The sequence below is a fragment of the Chinchilla lanigera genome, unplaced genomic scaffold, assembly GCF_000276665.1.
Source record: "Chinchilla lanigera isolate Chin_1 unplaced genomic scaffold, ChiLan1.0 scaffold00013, whole genome shotgun sequence".
Taxonomy (NCBI): Eukaryota; Metazoa; Chordata; class Mammalia; order Rodentia; family Chinchillidae; genus Chinchilla; species Chinchilla lanigera.
Window position 1 is genome coordinate 21,746,510 of NW_004955414.1, and position 14,855 is coordinate 21,761,364.

The window sequence follows — 14,855 nt, forward strand, 5'->3', positions numbered from 1 at the left end:
TGTGCATTCCAATCCTAGTATTGTGAAGAATCTCCAAACTTATTTCCACAGTGGTTTCACTAACCTAAACTCTCACCAGCAGTGGAGTAGGGTCCCTTTCTCCCCACAGCCTCTCCAGCATTTGTTATTGGTTGATTTCTTGATGATAGCCATTCTTTCTGGGGTGAGATGGAATCTCAGTGTTGCTTTAATTCGCATTTCTTGAATGACTAATGATGTTGAATACTTTTTCATGAATTTATTCACCATTAGTATTTCTTCATTTGAGAAGTCTGTATTCATCTTAGATTCTCATTTTTGGATTGGATCTTTGAATTGGGGGGGCCTGATTTTTTAAAAATTCTTTGTATGTCCTAGATAGAAGTCATTTGTCTGAGGGGCAGTTGGCTAAAGCTTTTTCCCATTTTGTGTGTTTCCTTTATACTCTATTGGTGATTTCTTCTGATGTACAAAAACTTTTCAATAAGGTGAGATCCCAGTTGTTGATTCTTTGAAGTATTTCCTGTGTGATTTGGTTTTTGTGCATAAACTCTCTGCCTACTCCTATGTCTTCAAGATTTTTACCTACTTTCTCTTCCAATAGATTTAGTGTTTCTGTTTTATTTATTTTTTTATTTTAAAGGTAAGAGAAGGATAACAATAACATAATAATGGGGGGGGCTTACCAAATTACAGACAAAGTGGTAGGAAATTATCAATGGTTATTGTTTTACATATTGTTATCTACAAGATAGTTTCTAAGGAAAACAAATAGACAAATAATACTGAGTTACAGACAAAAGAGGTAGGAGATTATCAATAGTTGTTGTACTATACTTAGGTATCTTCGAAAGAAAATAAATAGAACTATACATGAGTGACCAATTGAATAATCATTAACTATTCTCAATGTTTGTTGTAGGAAACACATAATAATAAATATGCATCCATTTATGAAATAGGATAGGAACAACACAAACATTACAGAGTTATGGATAGATTAGTAGGAAAATATCAATGACTGCTGTAATACATGTTGGTATCTTAGAATTGGTTTCTCAGAAAGACAGAGATACGCAAGAAAGACTAACAAGTAGTTACAGCCTAAGGGTTGTCAAAAATCAAGTGAGCCGTCTGGGGCCCAACCCATTTTTTGTAGCATTTTCTCTCCAGCCTCCCATCGCATTGGGACCCCACAACCAGTTAGTGTCCTCTCCCCAGCTGTCAGCACAGGCAGCAGGAATCCTGCTGCAGACTTCTCCGGAGCTCCACCACAGCCTGTACTGTCAGGGAAAGAATGGCTTCCAGGGAGTCTCCTCAGGTATTGTGCAAGGTCCTCCTGGTTTACAGCTTCTGAGCAGCTCTCATGACCCCAGACCACAGGACCCCTGACCCCTCAGGCTTAGTCTGCATTCTCGTGTTCTCTGAGTCCTTGTTCAGCAGCTGCTCCTCTGCTGACTCTAGACCTTTCTGGTTCTCAATGGCAGGAGCAAGAGTGGCCCATTGTATGGCATGTATTCCCAGGGGTTTTTCCATGTTTGAATGATTCACACACGTCCGTGGGTGGGCATCTGCAGCCGGTGCATGGTGGGCCAATTGTGTCATTGTTTCTCTGTGTCATGATAGTTCTCAATTGAGCAGCGGCGGCTGGCCTGAAGGCTGGTGTGCTCCCTGTGTGCCGGGGGCCCTCCCTCTGGGGGCCTACAAGGCAGGAAGTGAGCCAGCTGGAAGACAGGTGCTCCCTGCCCGTGGCTCCCCATGTACTGGAGGCCCTCCCTCCGGTGGCCTATGAGGCAGGGAGCAAGCTGCCGGTCGGAAGACCGGTGCTCCCCACTCGTGGCTCCCTATACACCGGGGTCCCTCCCTCCAGGGGCCTACAAGGCAGGGAGTGATCTGCCGGTCGGAAGACCAGTGCACCCCAACTGTGGCTCCCTGTATGCCGGGGTCCCTCCCTCCGGGGGCCTATGAGGCAGGAAGTGAGCTAGCTGGAAGACTGGTGCTCCAGTGTTTCTGTTTTAATATTTAGATCTTTGATACATTATGAGTTTAGTTTAGTGCATGGTGGAAGACATGGCTCTAGTTTTAGTCTTCAGCATGTGGAAAGCCAGTTTTTCTTGCATCATTTATTAAAGAGGCTATCTTTCTTCCAGTGAACATGTTTGACCCCTTTGTCAAAGATAAGGTGACTGAATGTGTTTGTAGTTGTATCTGTATCTTCTAATCTGTTCCATTGTTCTTCAGGTCTGTTTTTGTGCCAGTACCATGCTGATTTGATCACAATGGTTTTGTGATATAATTTCAAGTAAGGAATTGTGATGCCTCCTGCCTTTCCTTTGTTTCCCAGGATTACTTTTGCTATTGTAGGCTTGTTCTGGCTCTAGATGAACTTTAGAAATGTTTTCCCTAGATTTACGAGATATGCTAAGGGTGTTTTAATTGGGATTGCATTGAATCTGTACAACAATTTTGGGAGAATGACCATTTACACAATGTTAGTTCCTCCTATCCATGGGCAAAGAATATCTTTCCATTTTCTGATATCCTCTTCTATCTCTTTTTTTAGAGCACTATAATTTTCACTGTTTAGATCTTTTACTTCTTTTGTTAGATAGATTCCTAAGTATTTCATCTTTTTAGATGCTATTGTGAAAGGTGTGGTTTCCCTAGTTTCTCTCTCAGTCTGTTTGTTTTTTGGGAATGCTATTGACTATTGAATGTTAACTTTGTATCCAGCTATGCTACTGAATTTGGTTATTAAATCCATAGCCTTTTGATGGAGTTTTTGGAGTCTTCCATGTAGAGTATCATGTCATCTGCAAATAATGACAATTTCACTTCTTCCTTTCTAAACCTTATTCCTTTTATTTCTCTCTGTTGCCTAATTGCTCTAGCTAATATTTCCAGAATTATATTTAATAGGAGTGGTGATAGTGGGCATCCTTGTCTTGTTCCTGATTTTAAAGTGAAAGCTTTCAACTTTTGACCATTTAGTATGATGTTAGCTTTGGTTTATCATAGATGGCTTTGATCAACTTGAGGTACATACCATCTATTCCTATTTTTTGTAGGGTTTTTATCATGAATGAGTGTTGGATTTTATTGAAGACTTTCTGCATAGATGGAGATGATCATGTGATTTTTGTCTTTGGTTGTATTGGCATGGTGTATTACATTAATTGATTTGTGTATATGGAACCATCGCTGCATTCCTGGGATGAATTCCAATTGGCCATGGTGTATAATATTGCTGATGATTTGTTGTGTTCTGTTTGCTGGTACTTAATTGAGAATTTTTGCATCTATATTCATTAGGGAGATTGGTCTGTAGTTCTCCTTTTTGGTTGGGTCTTTCTCTGGTTTTTGTATCAGGATAATACTTGCCTCCAGGAATGAGTTGGGGAGAATTACTTCCCTTTCAATTTCATTAAAGGCTTTGGAAGATTGGTGTTAAATCTTCTCTAAATTTCTTGTAGAATTCAGCTGTGAATAGATGAGGACCTGGGCTTTTCTTCATTGGCAAGTTGTTTATTACATTCTCAATTTCACTGGGTGATATTGAGTTATTCAGGATTTTTTTATCTTCTTCATTCAGCTTTGGTAATTCATATGTATCTAGAAATCTGTCCATTTCCTCTATGTTTTCCATCTGATGAGAGTAAAGATTTTCAAAGTAGGTATTGATGATCTTCTGAATTTCTTCAGGATCTGTAGTGATTTCACCCCTTTCATTCCTCATTGCATGTATTTCAGTTTTTTCTTTCCTTTTCTTGACAAGGTTGGCTAGGGGTTTATCTATTTTATGTATTCTTTCCAAGAAACAGCTCTTCAGTACATTGCTTCTTTTTATTTTTTTTTTATTCTCCATTGCATTAATTTCTGCCCTGAGCTTTATAATTTCCAGTCTTCTTTGGGCTCTGAGTTTTTTTTTTGTTTGTTTGTTTTTCGGTTTTTCTTCGGTACCGGGAACCGAACTCACGACCTTGCGCTTGCCAGGCAGGCGCTTTGCCACTGAGCTAAATCCCCAGCCCTGGGCTCTGGGTTTGACTTGCTCTTCTTTTTCTAGGAGCTTGAGGTGTAGCATAAGATTGTTTATTTGTGCTTGTTATGTTTTCCTGAGGAGGGAATTCACAGCTATAAATTTCCCTCTGAGGACTCTTTCATTGCATCCTATAGGTTCCTGTAAGTCGTATCTACATTTTCATTTGATTATAAATAGTGTTAAGTTTCTACTTTGATTTCATCTGTGACCCCTTGGCTGTTCAGGAGGATGTTATTTAATTTCCAACTGTTTCTTGAGCTTCTGTGTTTTCTTTTGTCTTTAATTTCCAGTTTCATTGCACTATGGTCTGATAGCATACATGAGATAGTTTCAATTCCTTTGCATTTACTTAAACATTTTTTATGTGCTAGCATATGGTGTATTTTAGAGACTGTCCCCTGTGCAGCTGAGAAGAATGTGTATTCCGATGCTGTTCAATGGAACAGTCTGTAAAGGTCTACTAAGCCCATATGTTCACCTGTTTGGTTAAGTTATGTTATTTCTTTCCGGATAGTTGATCTATCTTTTGTGACAATGGTGTGTTGAAGTCTCCTGTTATGATTGTGTTGCTGCTTATTTCATTTTTCATGCCTGTTAAAATTTGGCTTATATACTTGAATGCACCTATATTTGGTGCACAGATGTGTGTAATTGTTATCTCTTCCTCTGGTGTTTTCCCCTCACAAGTATGTGGTGACCTTCTTTATCTCTTTTGATTGATCTTGCTTTGAAGTTCACGTTGTCTGCAAACAGAATAGTTACACCTGCTTTTTTTCTGGGTTCCTGGTGCATATTGTACTGTTTTCTATCCTTTTGTTTTCAGTCTATGAATTTGCTTTTGAGTTAAATGTGTTCTTTGTATAGAGCGTATAGTTGGATTTTGTTTCTTGATCCACTTGCTACTCTGCTTTTTTTGGTTGGTGCATTGAGACCATTTGTATTAATGGTTATAAATGACATGTACTGTCTTATCTTTGTCCTGTTATTTTCCTGCCTTTGGATCCTCCTTTTTACCTCTAATTGCTTGCTCTGCTTGATGGTTCCTTTTTGTTGTTGCTCTTGAAATTGTGGTCTGTGGTATCTCTTTCTAGACTATCTTTTAGTATTCTTCATAGGATTGGCTTGGCACTCATGAATTTCTTCAGTTGTTCTTTATCATAAAAATATTTTATTTCTCCATTAAATTTGAAGGAGAGTTTTGTAGGGTACATCAATCTGGGTTGAAAGTTGTTTTCTTTCAGTGCCTGAAATACTTCACTCCAAACTGTTCTTGCCTTGATGGTTTGTGTTGAGAAATCTTCCATGATTCTGATGGGTTTTCCTTTATAGGTAATCTGTTTCTTTTCTCTAACAGCTTTTAATATTCTGATTTTTTGTTCAGTTTCTGGGATCTTGATCACTATATGTCTAGGTGTAGATTTATTTTGTTTATGAATAACTGGAGTTCTATATGCTTCACTTATCTGTATGTCCTTTTTCCATGCTTGGGAAATTTTCTGCTTTTATTTCTGCAAATAGTCTTTTATGTCTTGTGTGTTTACACCTGCTGTTTCATTAATACCTATTAATCAGACGTTGTTTTTCTTTGCTTCCTCTTGCAGTGTTGAATCGTTATTCCCTGGTTCCTTGTTGTTTTTAAGAGATCCTTCCGTTCACATTTGTTAGTGGCAATGCTGTCTTCAAGCTCTGAAAGTCTATCTTCAGCTTCGGTCAGGAAGTTTTGCCAGTTTTCCATGGAATTTTTAATTTCCTGGATATCTATTTGAATCTTGCATTCTAGTTCTTTTCTACATTGTTCACTCAAGGATTCCATGAGTTGTCTATGTTCTTCTATTTTCTTATCAATGTCATCTTTAGATATGCTGAACAATTCTTTCATTATTGTTGTCATTTCTTTTTTTTTATCTGAGATATTATTTCTAATCTGATGTCTTCTATGGTCTGATGGAGTTGTTTCTTTACTTTAGTTGCTATCATTTCAGAAATTTCAGGTTTATGACTTCCAGGTTCTTCGGTGTTGATGTCTCCTGGACTTGTTCTGGGTGGTGTGGAGGTCTTAGGTTGCATTTTGCGGCTTTGTTTTGTCATATTTGAAGATCCAGAGATTCCCTGGACTGCAGCCTCACTCTCCTGATTGTGTGAGTGGCAGGGCAAGTGTCTGAAGATCCATGTGCTCAGTGCAGCTCCTGTGCTGGTGAGTGGTGGCAAGGTGGGGTCCCAGATGTTCTCAAATTTTCTTGCATTCAGTTGGCTCCCGGACATCCCAGATAGGGGCCCTGGATTTCCTGAAGCTACCTGGGGTTTAGTCTGGCCTCCACAAGATGAGGGGGGGACGCAAGTCATGGTTACCAAGGCTTCAGATATTGCCCAGGACCGAGCCTGCTTCTCACACTGGCAAAGGAGGGGTGAGGGTGGAGTCCCAAGCCCACTGACTCTGTCTGGGTTTCAGCTGGACTCCCAGGGGGTGTATATGGCTCTAGGAGTGGCCACTGAGGCCCAGAAGTTTCCAGAACTCCACATGCTTCACACACTAGTAGAGGAGGTGTGGGAGCAGCTCTCCTGGGTTTCTGAAGATGTCGGGGGCTCAGCCCAGCACCTGCAGGCACCTTATGGGTGTGGGGAGTAGCCACCAATGCCCTAGATGGTGCCCACAGTTCCACCTGTCTCCCACGCTGGTCAGTGAGGTGCAGTGGTGGCCCATCAGGGTTCCTGTAGATCTGTATTTCTTTGGTTTCCTTCCTTCCTTTTGTGGTAGGTTTAAGAAGTTTTAGTCCATGGTCCCTTGAGCCTGTGAGGAGGCAGTGCCTCAGGGTTAGGAGTAGTAGTGGAGAAAGCTACTCACCTCACAAGAACAAGAAGAGGAGCTGACTTTTCTTTTAATAAAATGGGAAATGGATTAAAATTGTTCTCTACATACATAGTTGTATGATTACTTGTAAAATTAAAAAATAGTTGTCAAAGAATAGAAAAATGGTTTAACACTCTGTGATTTTAGCTGAGATGAAATTAATCTGTTTATCAAGGTTTAATTCAATAAAGAAAATATTATATATCTGCTTACAGACAGTGGAATATTATACACCTGTTAACAAAGGATGAAATCCTATTACAGCAACCTGGATGAACCTGAAGGACATTGTGTCAATTTAAATCATCTGGACACAAAAAGACAAGTGCTGTTTCATTTAAAGTCTGTGTGGGATCTAAAAATGCTGATCCTCTAGATGTTGTGGACAGAAAAGTGGTTACTGGAGACTGGGGAAATAGTGGAGTCTTAACCAGATGGCAAGGTGTGGCCATGGGTGTCTTGCTACATTCAGGTAGGCCCAGTGGTACCCAGAGTCCTACTGCAAATGGGTACACTGGATTTAGCAATCATGCACTGCATAGTTTCCAATAGTTGGAAGAAAGAATTTGGAGTCTTATCATCAGTAAGGAATGATGAATGCGTAAGGCAGTGGGCATTTCACCACAAAACAATATGTACATGGATACCACACTGTACTCCCCAAATCATGTACAACTGTTGTGTGTCATTCAAATTTCAATTAAAAATGAAACATTGTATATTCTTTTAGATAAATTGTTCACTTTTTAATTTTATGTAAATTCAAAAAGGAAACATTTGCCTTTCTGGACATATACTTGGAATGTCTCTACTTTTCCTGTTTAAAAGATTTTTCTTGTGTTCTTTTTCTCAGTACCAGGATTCGAACTCAGGACCTTGTGCTTGCAGCTGAGCTATATCCCCAGCCCCTGTTTGTTTGGAAACAGCTCTTGATACATTGTTCAGGCTGACTTTAAACTAGTGATTACCCTGCCTCAAACTCCCAAGTAGCTGAGGTTAAAGTTATGCACCACTAGGTTGTGCTTACTTCTAGCTTTTACTGTCTTGAATTTTTCCTTCCTTTATGTGAGACTTTAACAGCTTCATTTTCTTTTCCTTAGGTATTTTTGCTATATTTTGCTCTTGTCTGTGGTAAAATTATTTTCTAATCCTCTGTTTCCTTTTATCCCATAGAAACTCTTTTTACATTTGATCAGTACTACATATTCCCAGGTACCTCTGAAAAATATTGACGCTGGAAATATTTTAGGAATGATAAAGATGATGGTACTGAACAAATAGAGAAGCAATTACAATCTGAGTTGACTGCAAAGTGACCAACATTTATAGCCAATATTCATATAATTATAGTAATTGAAATACTATTTAGTAATATTTAGTTGCTACAATCAAATTATAAATATATTCAGGAACATTTACAGAGCCATAGAAAATGGCAAACACTTGAAGACAAACATTAAAGATCTATAACTACTAAACTTTTAAATTGGGAGAAGAAAAAATGCATACACAAGTAATTTGTGTGTGATTATATATAAGTATTATGTAATATCTTAGTAGAGAATAAAATTTGATAAAATTCTCAATGTGTATAATAAATGAGTTTGTAATCTAAGTAGAGTTCAAACATAGCTTGAAGGAAAAAAATAACCACTAGAAAGAATTACAAAAGCAAACACACACACACGCACACACACACACACACACACACACACTATTTTTAAGAGGCCATTTCTGAAAAGAAAATAGATGGAGATTTTCAAGGTAAAAGTTGAAATTTTTAATGTGATACTGGTTTTATTGTTTGTGAACAAATATGAACATATGATCTTTACCAAATCTAATGTAACTCTGAAAGAAAAAAACATATACATACTTTCTAAACCACACAGTAAATGTATAGGAGGCAACACATCATGTGCTCAAGACAAGTTGTCATCAATAAACATTTTATAGAAGGATAGCGTCTGCGCCCCAGGAAGCACACATCCTAAAGACAGCTTCCTGTGTAAATGTACTCAGTGGATACACTGTGCCTGCAGTATAGGTCAGGAACTGGAGAACCTCAGCAGAACACCTGCCCTCTTGCCTCTCATTCTCAAACTTAAACAATGTCCTAAGATGTGGCCCGACTCTACACTTTAGATAAATGAAAATGTAAAACATACATTCCTGTCTCTTTTTTTTTTTTTTTTTTTTCTGGTACCGGGAACTGAACTCACGACCTTGCACTTGCCAGGCAGGCGCTGTGCCACTTGAGCTAAATCCCCAGCCCCATTCCTGTCTCTTTCAGTCATCTGTATATTTGAATCAGCCACAGTTAGTTTGTTTGTTCACTACTCAGTTGAATGTTGATGGACGTTGGAGTTATTCTTAGCTCTTGGGTATTATAAGTATGGTGTAATTAGATCTTTTACACTGTTTTTCTGAGAACACACATTCGTGTGGTCACATATATGAATTTCATCTAGCTATATGGGTGGAAAACTTGGGATAGTAAGCAAAAGATAGAAGGTGGAACACAAAAATGAACTCAAATTAGTTTGGCAGGAGAAAGCTGAGATAAGTAAATTACCACAGATATTAATAAACATGGATTATGTGTTACCAGCATTTTAAACATTTTTAAATATTTAACTCCATTCTTAGAGATCTAACCACTGTGTCAGAATGAGTGATGAGTGTCTTTCAGGAGAGGTATTTGTCTATGAAGATTAAATACAGTGAATAGTGAAGTCCTCTATGAGTCAAGAGCCTTTGAATTTTGTAACAGAAAGTCTTTACCTACCTAAACATGGTTTTCTCAAAAGAGGTAGGAATACCTGAGCTTTGTGAAAGTGTTCCAAGTGGCCATGCTTACAGTTTCACAGGGACGATTCTCTATTGATTTGGTGATCTTGACTAGCTTAACTTCTCAGAGGACTCTAAACATTCTGAGAAAGATTATCCTTTCTTTTAAATAAAAATCTAATGACACACTCTCGTATCTGCTTAGTTTTTACCCCATACACTATAGGGTTCATTGTGGGAGGCATGAGGAGATAGATTCGCCATAATGATGTGTATATGGGAAGGGATAGTGTGTACCCCAAAGCGGTGTGTGAAGAAGGTAAAGAAGGCTGGGACGTAGGTGATGACAATGGCGCAGATGTGAGCAGTGCAGGTGCTGAAGGCTTTCTGTCGAGCATCCGCTGATGATAAATTCACAACTGCCCGAAGAATCATAGTGTAGGAGATGGTGATGCATAGGACGTCAAAGCCCCCGATCAGGAGGGCAACCATCAAACCATAGATGGCATTGATCTGAACATTCCCACAGGATATCTTGGCCACAGACATGTGGTCACAGTAGGTGTGGGGGATGACATTGCCTCTGCAATATGGCAGGCGCTTGGTGAGGAAAGTGAAAGGGATGACAAGCATCACACCCCTGAGAAAAGTGAGGAGCCCAGCCTTAGCAATGACCACATTAGTGAGGATGGTGGCATAGCGCAGGGGATAGCAGATGGCCACATAGCGGTCCAGAGCCATGAGCATGAGCACCCCAGACTCCATGCCTGTGAAGGTGTGCACAAAGAACATCTGCGCCAGGCAGGCTTTAAAATCAATTACCTTGAGATTAAACCAGAGTATGCAGAGAGTGTTGGGAAGAGTGCTGGTGCACATGAGCACATCCGTGAAGGAAAGAAGGGCCAGGAAGATGTACATAGGTCTATGGAAGGACTCCTCTGTGTAGATGAGGTACATAAGCCCAAAGTTTCCTGTAAGAGCAATGCTATACATGGTGCACAGGGGGAGTGAGATCCACACGTGGACTTCTTCCAGACCAGGGATGCTATTTAGGATGAACGATGCTGGAGTTAGGCTGGTCGCATTTAGAAATGACATAATGACTGTTGGAAAGTCATATTAGAGCTGCTACTGAGCTATTTCTGTAAGTAGAAAGAGAAAAGAAAACAGAACGTAACTAACAATGTTGTGCATACGTTTTTCCTCAATCTGGTTAACTTGCTTTTATTGCAGATCAATGACCATAGGAGTTCTCCTAGATTGAATATGTGATATATACTCTATCTGAGTCCATGCCCTAAGTGTGAGATGCTGACAAGATAAATTGGTTGAATTTGGTCAGTCTGTCTGGATATGGATGTGTCTAGCTTCTTTTTCTTTTGTTATCATGTACTCCATTCTCCAGGCTGAAGTTGGCTGAACAACAGAATGATCAAAGATTGGTAAATATTTACTGTGTTCCAAGAATTCCCACATTAGTTAGAAGTTCTGAAATATCAGCAAACTTCATGGGGTTCATCTTTGAAAATGAATCATCTTTAACTACCAAACATTGTGATGGCTTCAATATAACTTGAGTCCAAATTAACCCTTTTTAAAAGTTTTGAAGAAACTTAAATGAAGAAAAATACAAATCATCCCCTTATGCTAATAGCTTCCTTTAGTCAAAATCAGTGAATGATCTTAAAAATAATATACCGTTTCTTCACGTTATTAAAGACTAACTACCTGATTAGTACTGAAGTAAATAGATGATGAATCATTGCAGTAATGTATGAGTAAACAATGTTTTTCTAACATTGGTGTCCAGTCTAATGGACTCTGGAGTCCAGTTCAATGAGAATAAAGATGCTTATCATCTTTAGTGAAACCCATGGATGTTCCCTTTAGAACATAGTCCTTTATTCTCTAACCATATCACAATTTCAGAGAACCATAGAGCAAAATTTTTCTCAAGCCATGAAATTTCTAAAGCTAATTTTTCTGGAATATAGAATTTAATATTTAATATATTTTAAAATATTTAATATATTTTTTAAAAATCTATTGACTGAGAGGTGGTAAGGCTGTCAAGGACATTCATGAATAGTAGAATATTTGAGGTGCTATTATGCAGTGAGGAAATAAGGACAAAGTTGGGAGCGTACGACTGATGTACATACTTTGCAGAAGTTTGAAGAAGTGGGATTTATTGAGCTAGAATGTGCAGATTAAAGTTAACAAAAATAAGGAAAAAATAATCTGATGGTAAGGATAGTCCTTCAAAGAGGATATTGGAGGGAAAATAAATGAGCTGAACTAATCAATGTTGAAATTTATAGCACATCTTGGACTTTATGTAAGAGACCCACCAACAGGAGTTTCTATTGAAAATTTAAGGTTGTATGAAATTGCCTCTCCTTTATTAATATGCGTTTGTCATTTAATTTTATATCCTTATTTTTCAAAAGATAAGGAATAAACAGATTACTTATAGGGTCATTTTGAATTGAGAAATCATTAAAATATCATGACTATAAAGTGGAATGCAGGCAATTCCCTGAAAGTAAAAGAAGACAAGAAACAGAAAATTATGGAATAACACTCTCATCACTCTCCTCTTATTCATGACAGGAAAAGTTCATTTTTCTCAGAAATGTTGTTACATGTCACAGCCTGCAAGACTCCTTTTTAGAAAAATACTGTCTGTAATAGTTGTATTTCAGTAGTTGAAAGGTGCATATAGTATACAGAGTGAAAAGGGAACATACATACCAGGATATAGAAGCAGCCTTCAGGCCTTATCAAAAGTTAGGAGATAAATTTATATTACAACTCTCTTATCCTCCCATTCCTTTAATGTACTCACTCCTTTAATAAGATGAATGCAGCCCCATTTCAGAGATCTGCTTACCCTGAAAGCTACTGGAGTTCCTCACTAAACTGAGTGTATCCAAGGATTAAGTTACGTTCATGTCTGTCTGAAGATCTTGACCCTGCAGGATTTCAAGACCTATATTGAGACTTTGGAGGAAAAATAGAAGAAACATTCTACTGTGTGTGAGTGTTGTATAGTAAAGAAAACTCGGTTGTTATTTTTTCATTCTACTATAATATCAGAGAAGTGATTTCCCATAGATATGTGTGTGTATAAATGGTTACATTATGCAAAAAATTTAAGAATCAGATATATATGAATGGTAAGGGCACTGCCTGAGCAGTTGCGAATTGTCTTGGGTCTATTTTGTCCCTTATTACAGTCTAGAACTCCTGAGGGCATAATCTTAGACAGCTTAGGAACTATGTAGGTCTGAACAAGTTTGCACTTTCAGAATTAAATCTGATGGGGAGAGAGACTTTTCTCCTCACTTCTTAGAAATGTAGCACAACATCAGGCACACAACTGGTACTAAACTATTTCTTGAATGTAAATGTTGATGTACTAATAACTGAAAAAAAAATATGGCTGATTTGTGTCCTTGACAAATTTGTGTCCTTGATAATTTCCCTTAATTATAATAATTATAATATATCATGTATAGATAATTTCCCTTAAGTATAATATATCATGTATAGATAAATCTGTGTCCTTGATAAATTCCCTTAATTATAATATATCATGTATAGATTATTTGGGCAAAGCAAGATATAAACCATCACATTGTCTGTGGAAAATGATCACTTTGTTTTTTGCTTTCCTGTTTTAATGTGTTTTTTTAATGCTATATTTTCCAGAAGAGTGATAGGATATAGCTTTGGTGATTCCAAATGACTTAGAAAAATTAAATTTACTGAGGTTAAAGAAACCTGGCTCCAAAAGATCATATGAAGACCTGGATTTATGGCACAGACAGAAGCACAACAAGTGCAGTATTAAAACTATTATGAAATAGTAATAGATTCCTTAATCAGAATGGATATTTGGCTAAATGCTCATAGCAATCATTTCTAAACTATAACCTATCAACAATAAAGAATCTCCTATATTTTCAAATATACTACTACAAATACCTTGAAATATCATTTGAAATACTTATTGCTGGATTACATAAAATGATAAAACATTGTGTACCGTGTAGATTATTATGGAGATCTTTATTTTCTTTGTTTGCGATTCTGGTGATTGAATCTTGCCCCTACGAGGCAAACACTTTACCACTGAGCTGTAACCCCACCCCTAGACATTGTTAAAATAAGCTGAAAGACATTCTGTTATTCTTCTCCGTTGTTTTTTTTTTGTTGTTGTTGTTGTTGTTATTGTTTTTCCGGTACAGGGAATCGAACTCATGACCTTGCGCTTGCCAGGCAGGCGCTGTGCCGCTGAGCTAAATCCCCAGCCCCGACATTCTGTTATTCTTGATCATTTAATATTTTTATAAATGGACTTTGAATTTTATATTATATTCGTGCATCTACACTGATTTATGTTTATTCATATAAAATTCACTTGAAATAAGACATTATATAAATGAAGTTTATAAAATTTTAACATACATGTATACAATTACTACTATGGTAAAGAAATATCACCACCAACCAAAATTTTCCTATGCCTCTCCTCTGTCAATCTCAACCACATTTCAGGGTCCAAATAATTACTGATTACTGTTTTATCTACAGATCAATATAAAAAGAAAATTATGGTCTACTCTCTCATATCTCATTTTTTTCATAGAACATAATATTTATAAGAGCTATCCATTTTGTACTGGTGAATTATTTTTTCTAAATTCTGTATAGTAAGCCATTGTATGAATATAGCACACATATTTATTCATTCATCTATATTAATTTCTTGTTGCAGCTATTATGAACAAGCCTGCCGTGGACTTTTGTGGGCAAGTGTTTCTATGGAAATACATTTTCGGTTTCAGCAAGTAAGTACAAATGGAATTTCTGCATTAGGTGGTACATGCATACATATTCAAGTTTTCATGAAAATGGTTGAGCACTTGTGAAAATATTTGTTTTCATTCCCAGTTGTGTAGAAAAGTGCTAGCTGCTTGACCTGCCCACCAATACTTATATGGTCAACCTCTTAAATTTTAAATATGCTAGTGTGCATGAATAGTAGCATCTCACTGTGATTTTGCTTTGCACTCCCTCCTTATTTCCTTCTCTATCTCATGGATGGTATTTTTGCCATTTTTCAATGGGTTTTTGGTATCACTGTTGTTGTTATTGCTGGAAATATTCTTTGTACATTCTGAATCTAAGACA

General features: G+C 37.6%; 1 protein-coding gene across 1 annotated transcript; it reads right to left on the bottom strand.

The window, feature by feature from the left end:
• Nucleotides 1–9,857: 9,857 nt before the first annotated feature.
• LOC102009491 (olfactory receptor 52N1-like) lies at nt 9,858–10,754 on the bottom strand. The gene has a single exon (XM_013511765.1). The coding sequence runs from the start codon at nt 10,752–10,754 to the stop codon at nt 9,858–9,860; it is 897 nt and encodes a 298-aa protein (XP_013367219.1).
• Between the last annotated feature and the right edge of the window lie 4,101 nt (nt 10,755–14,855).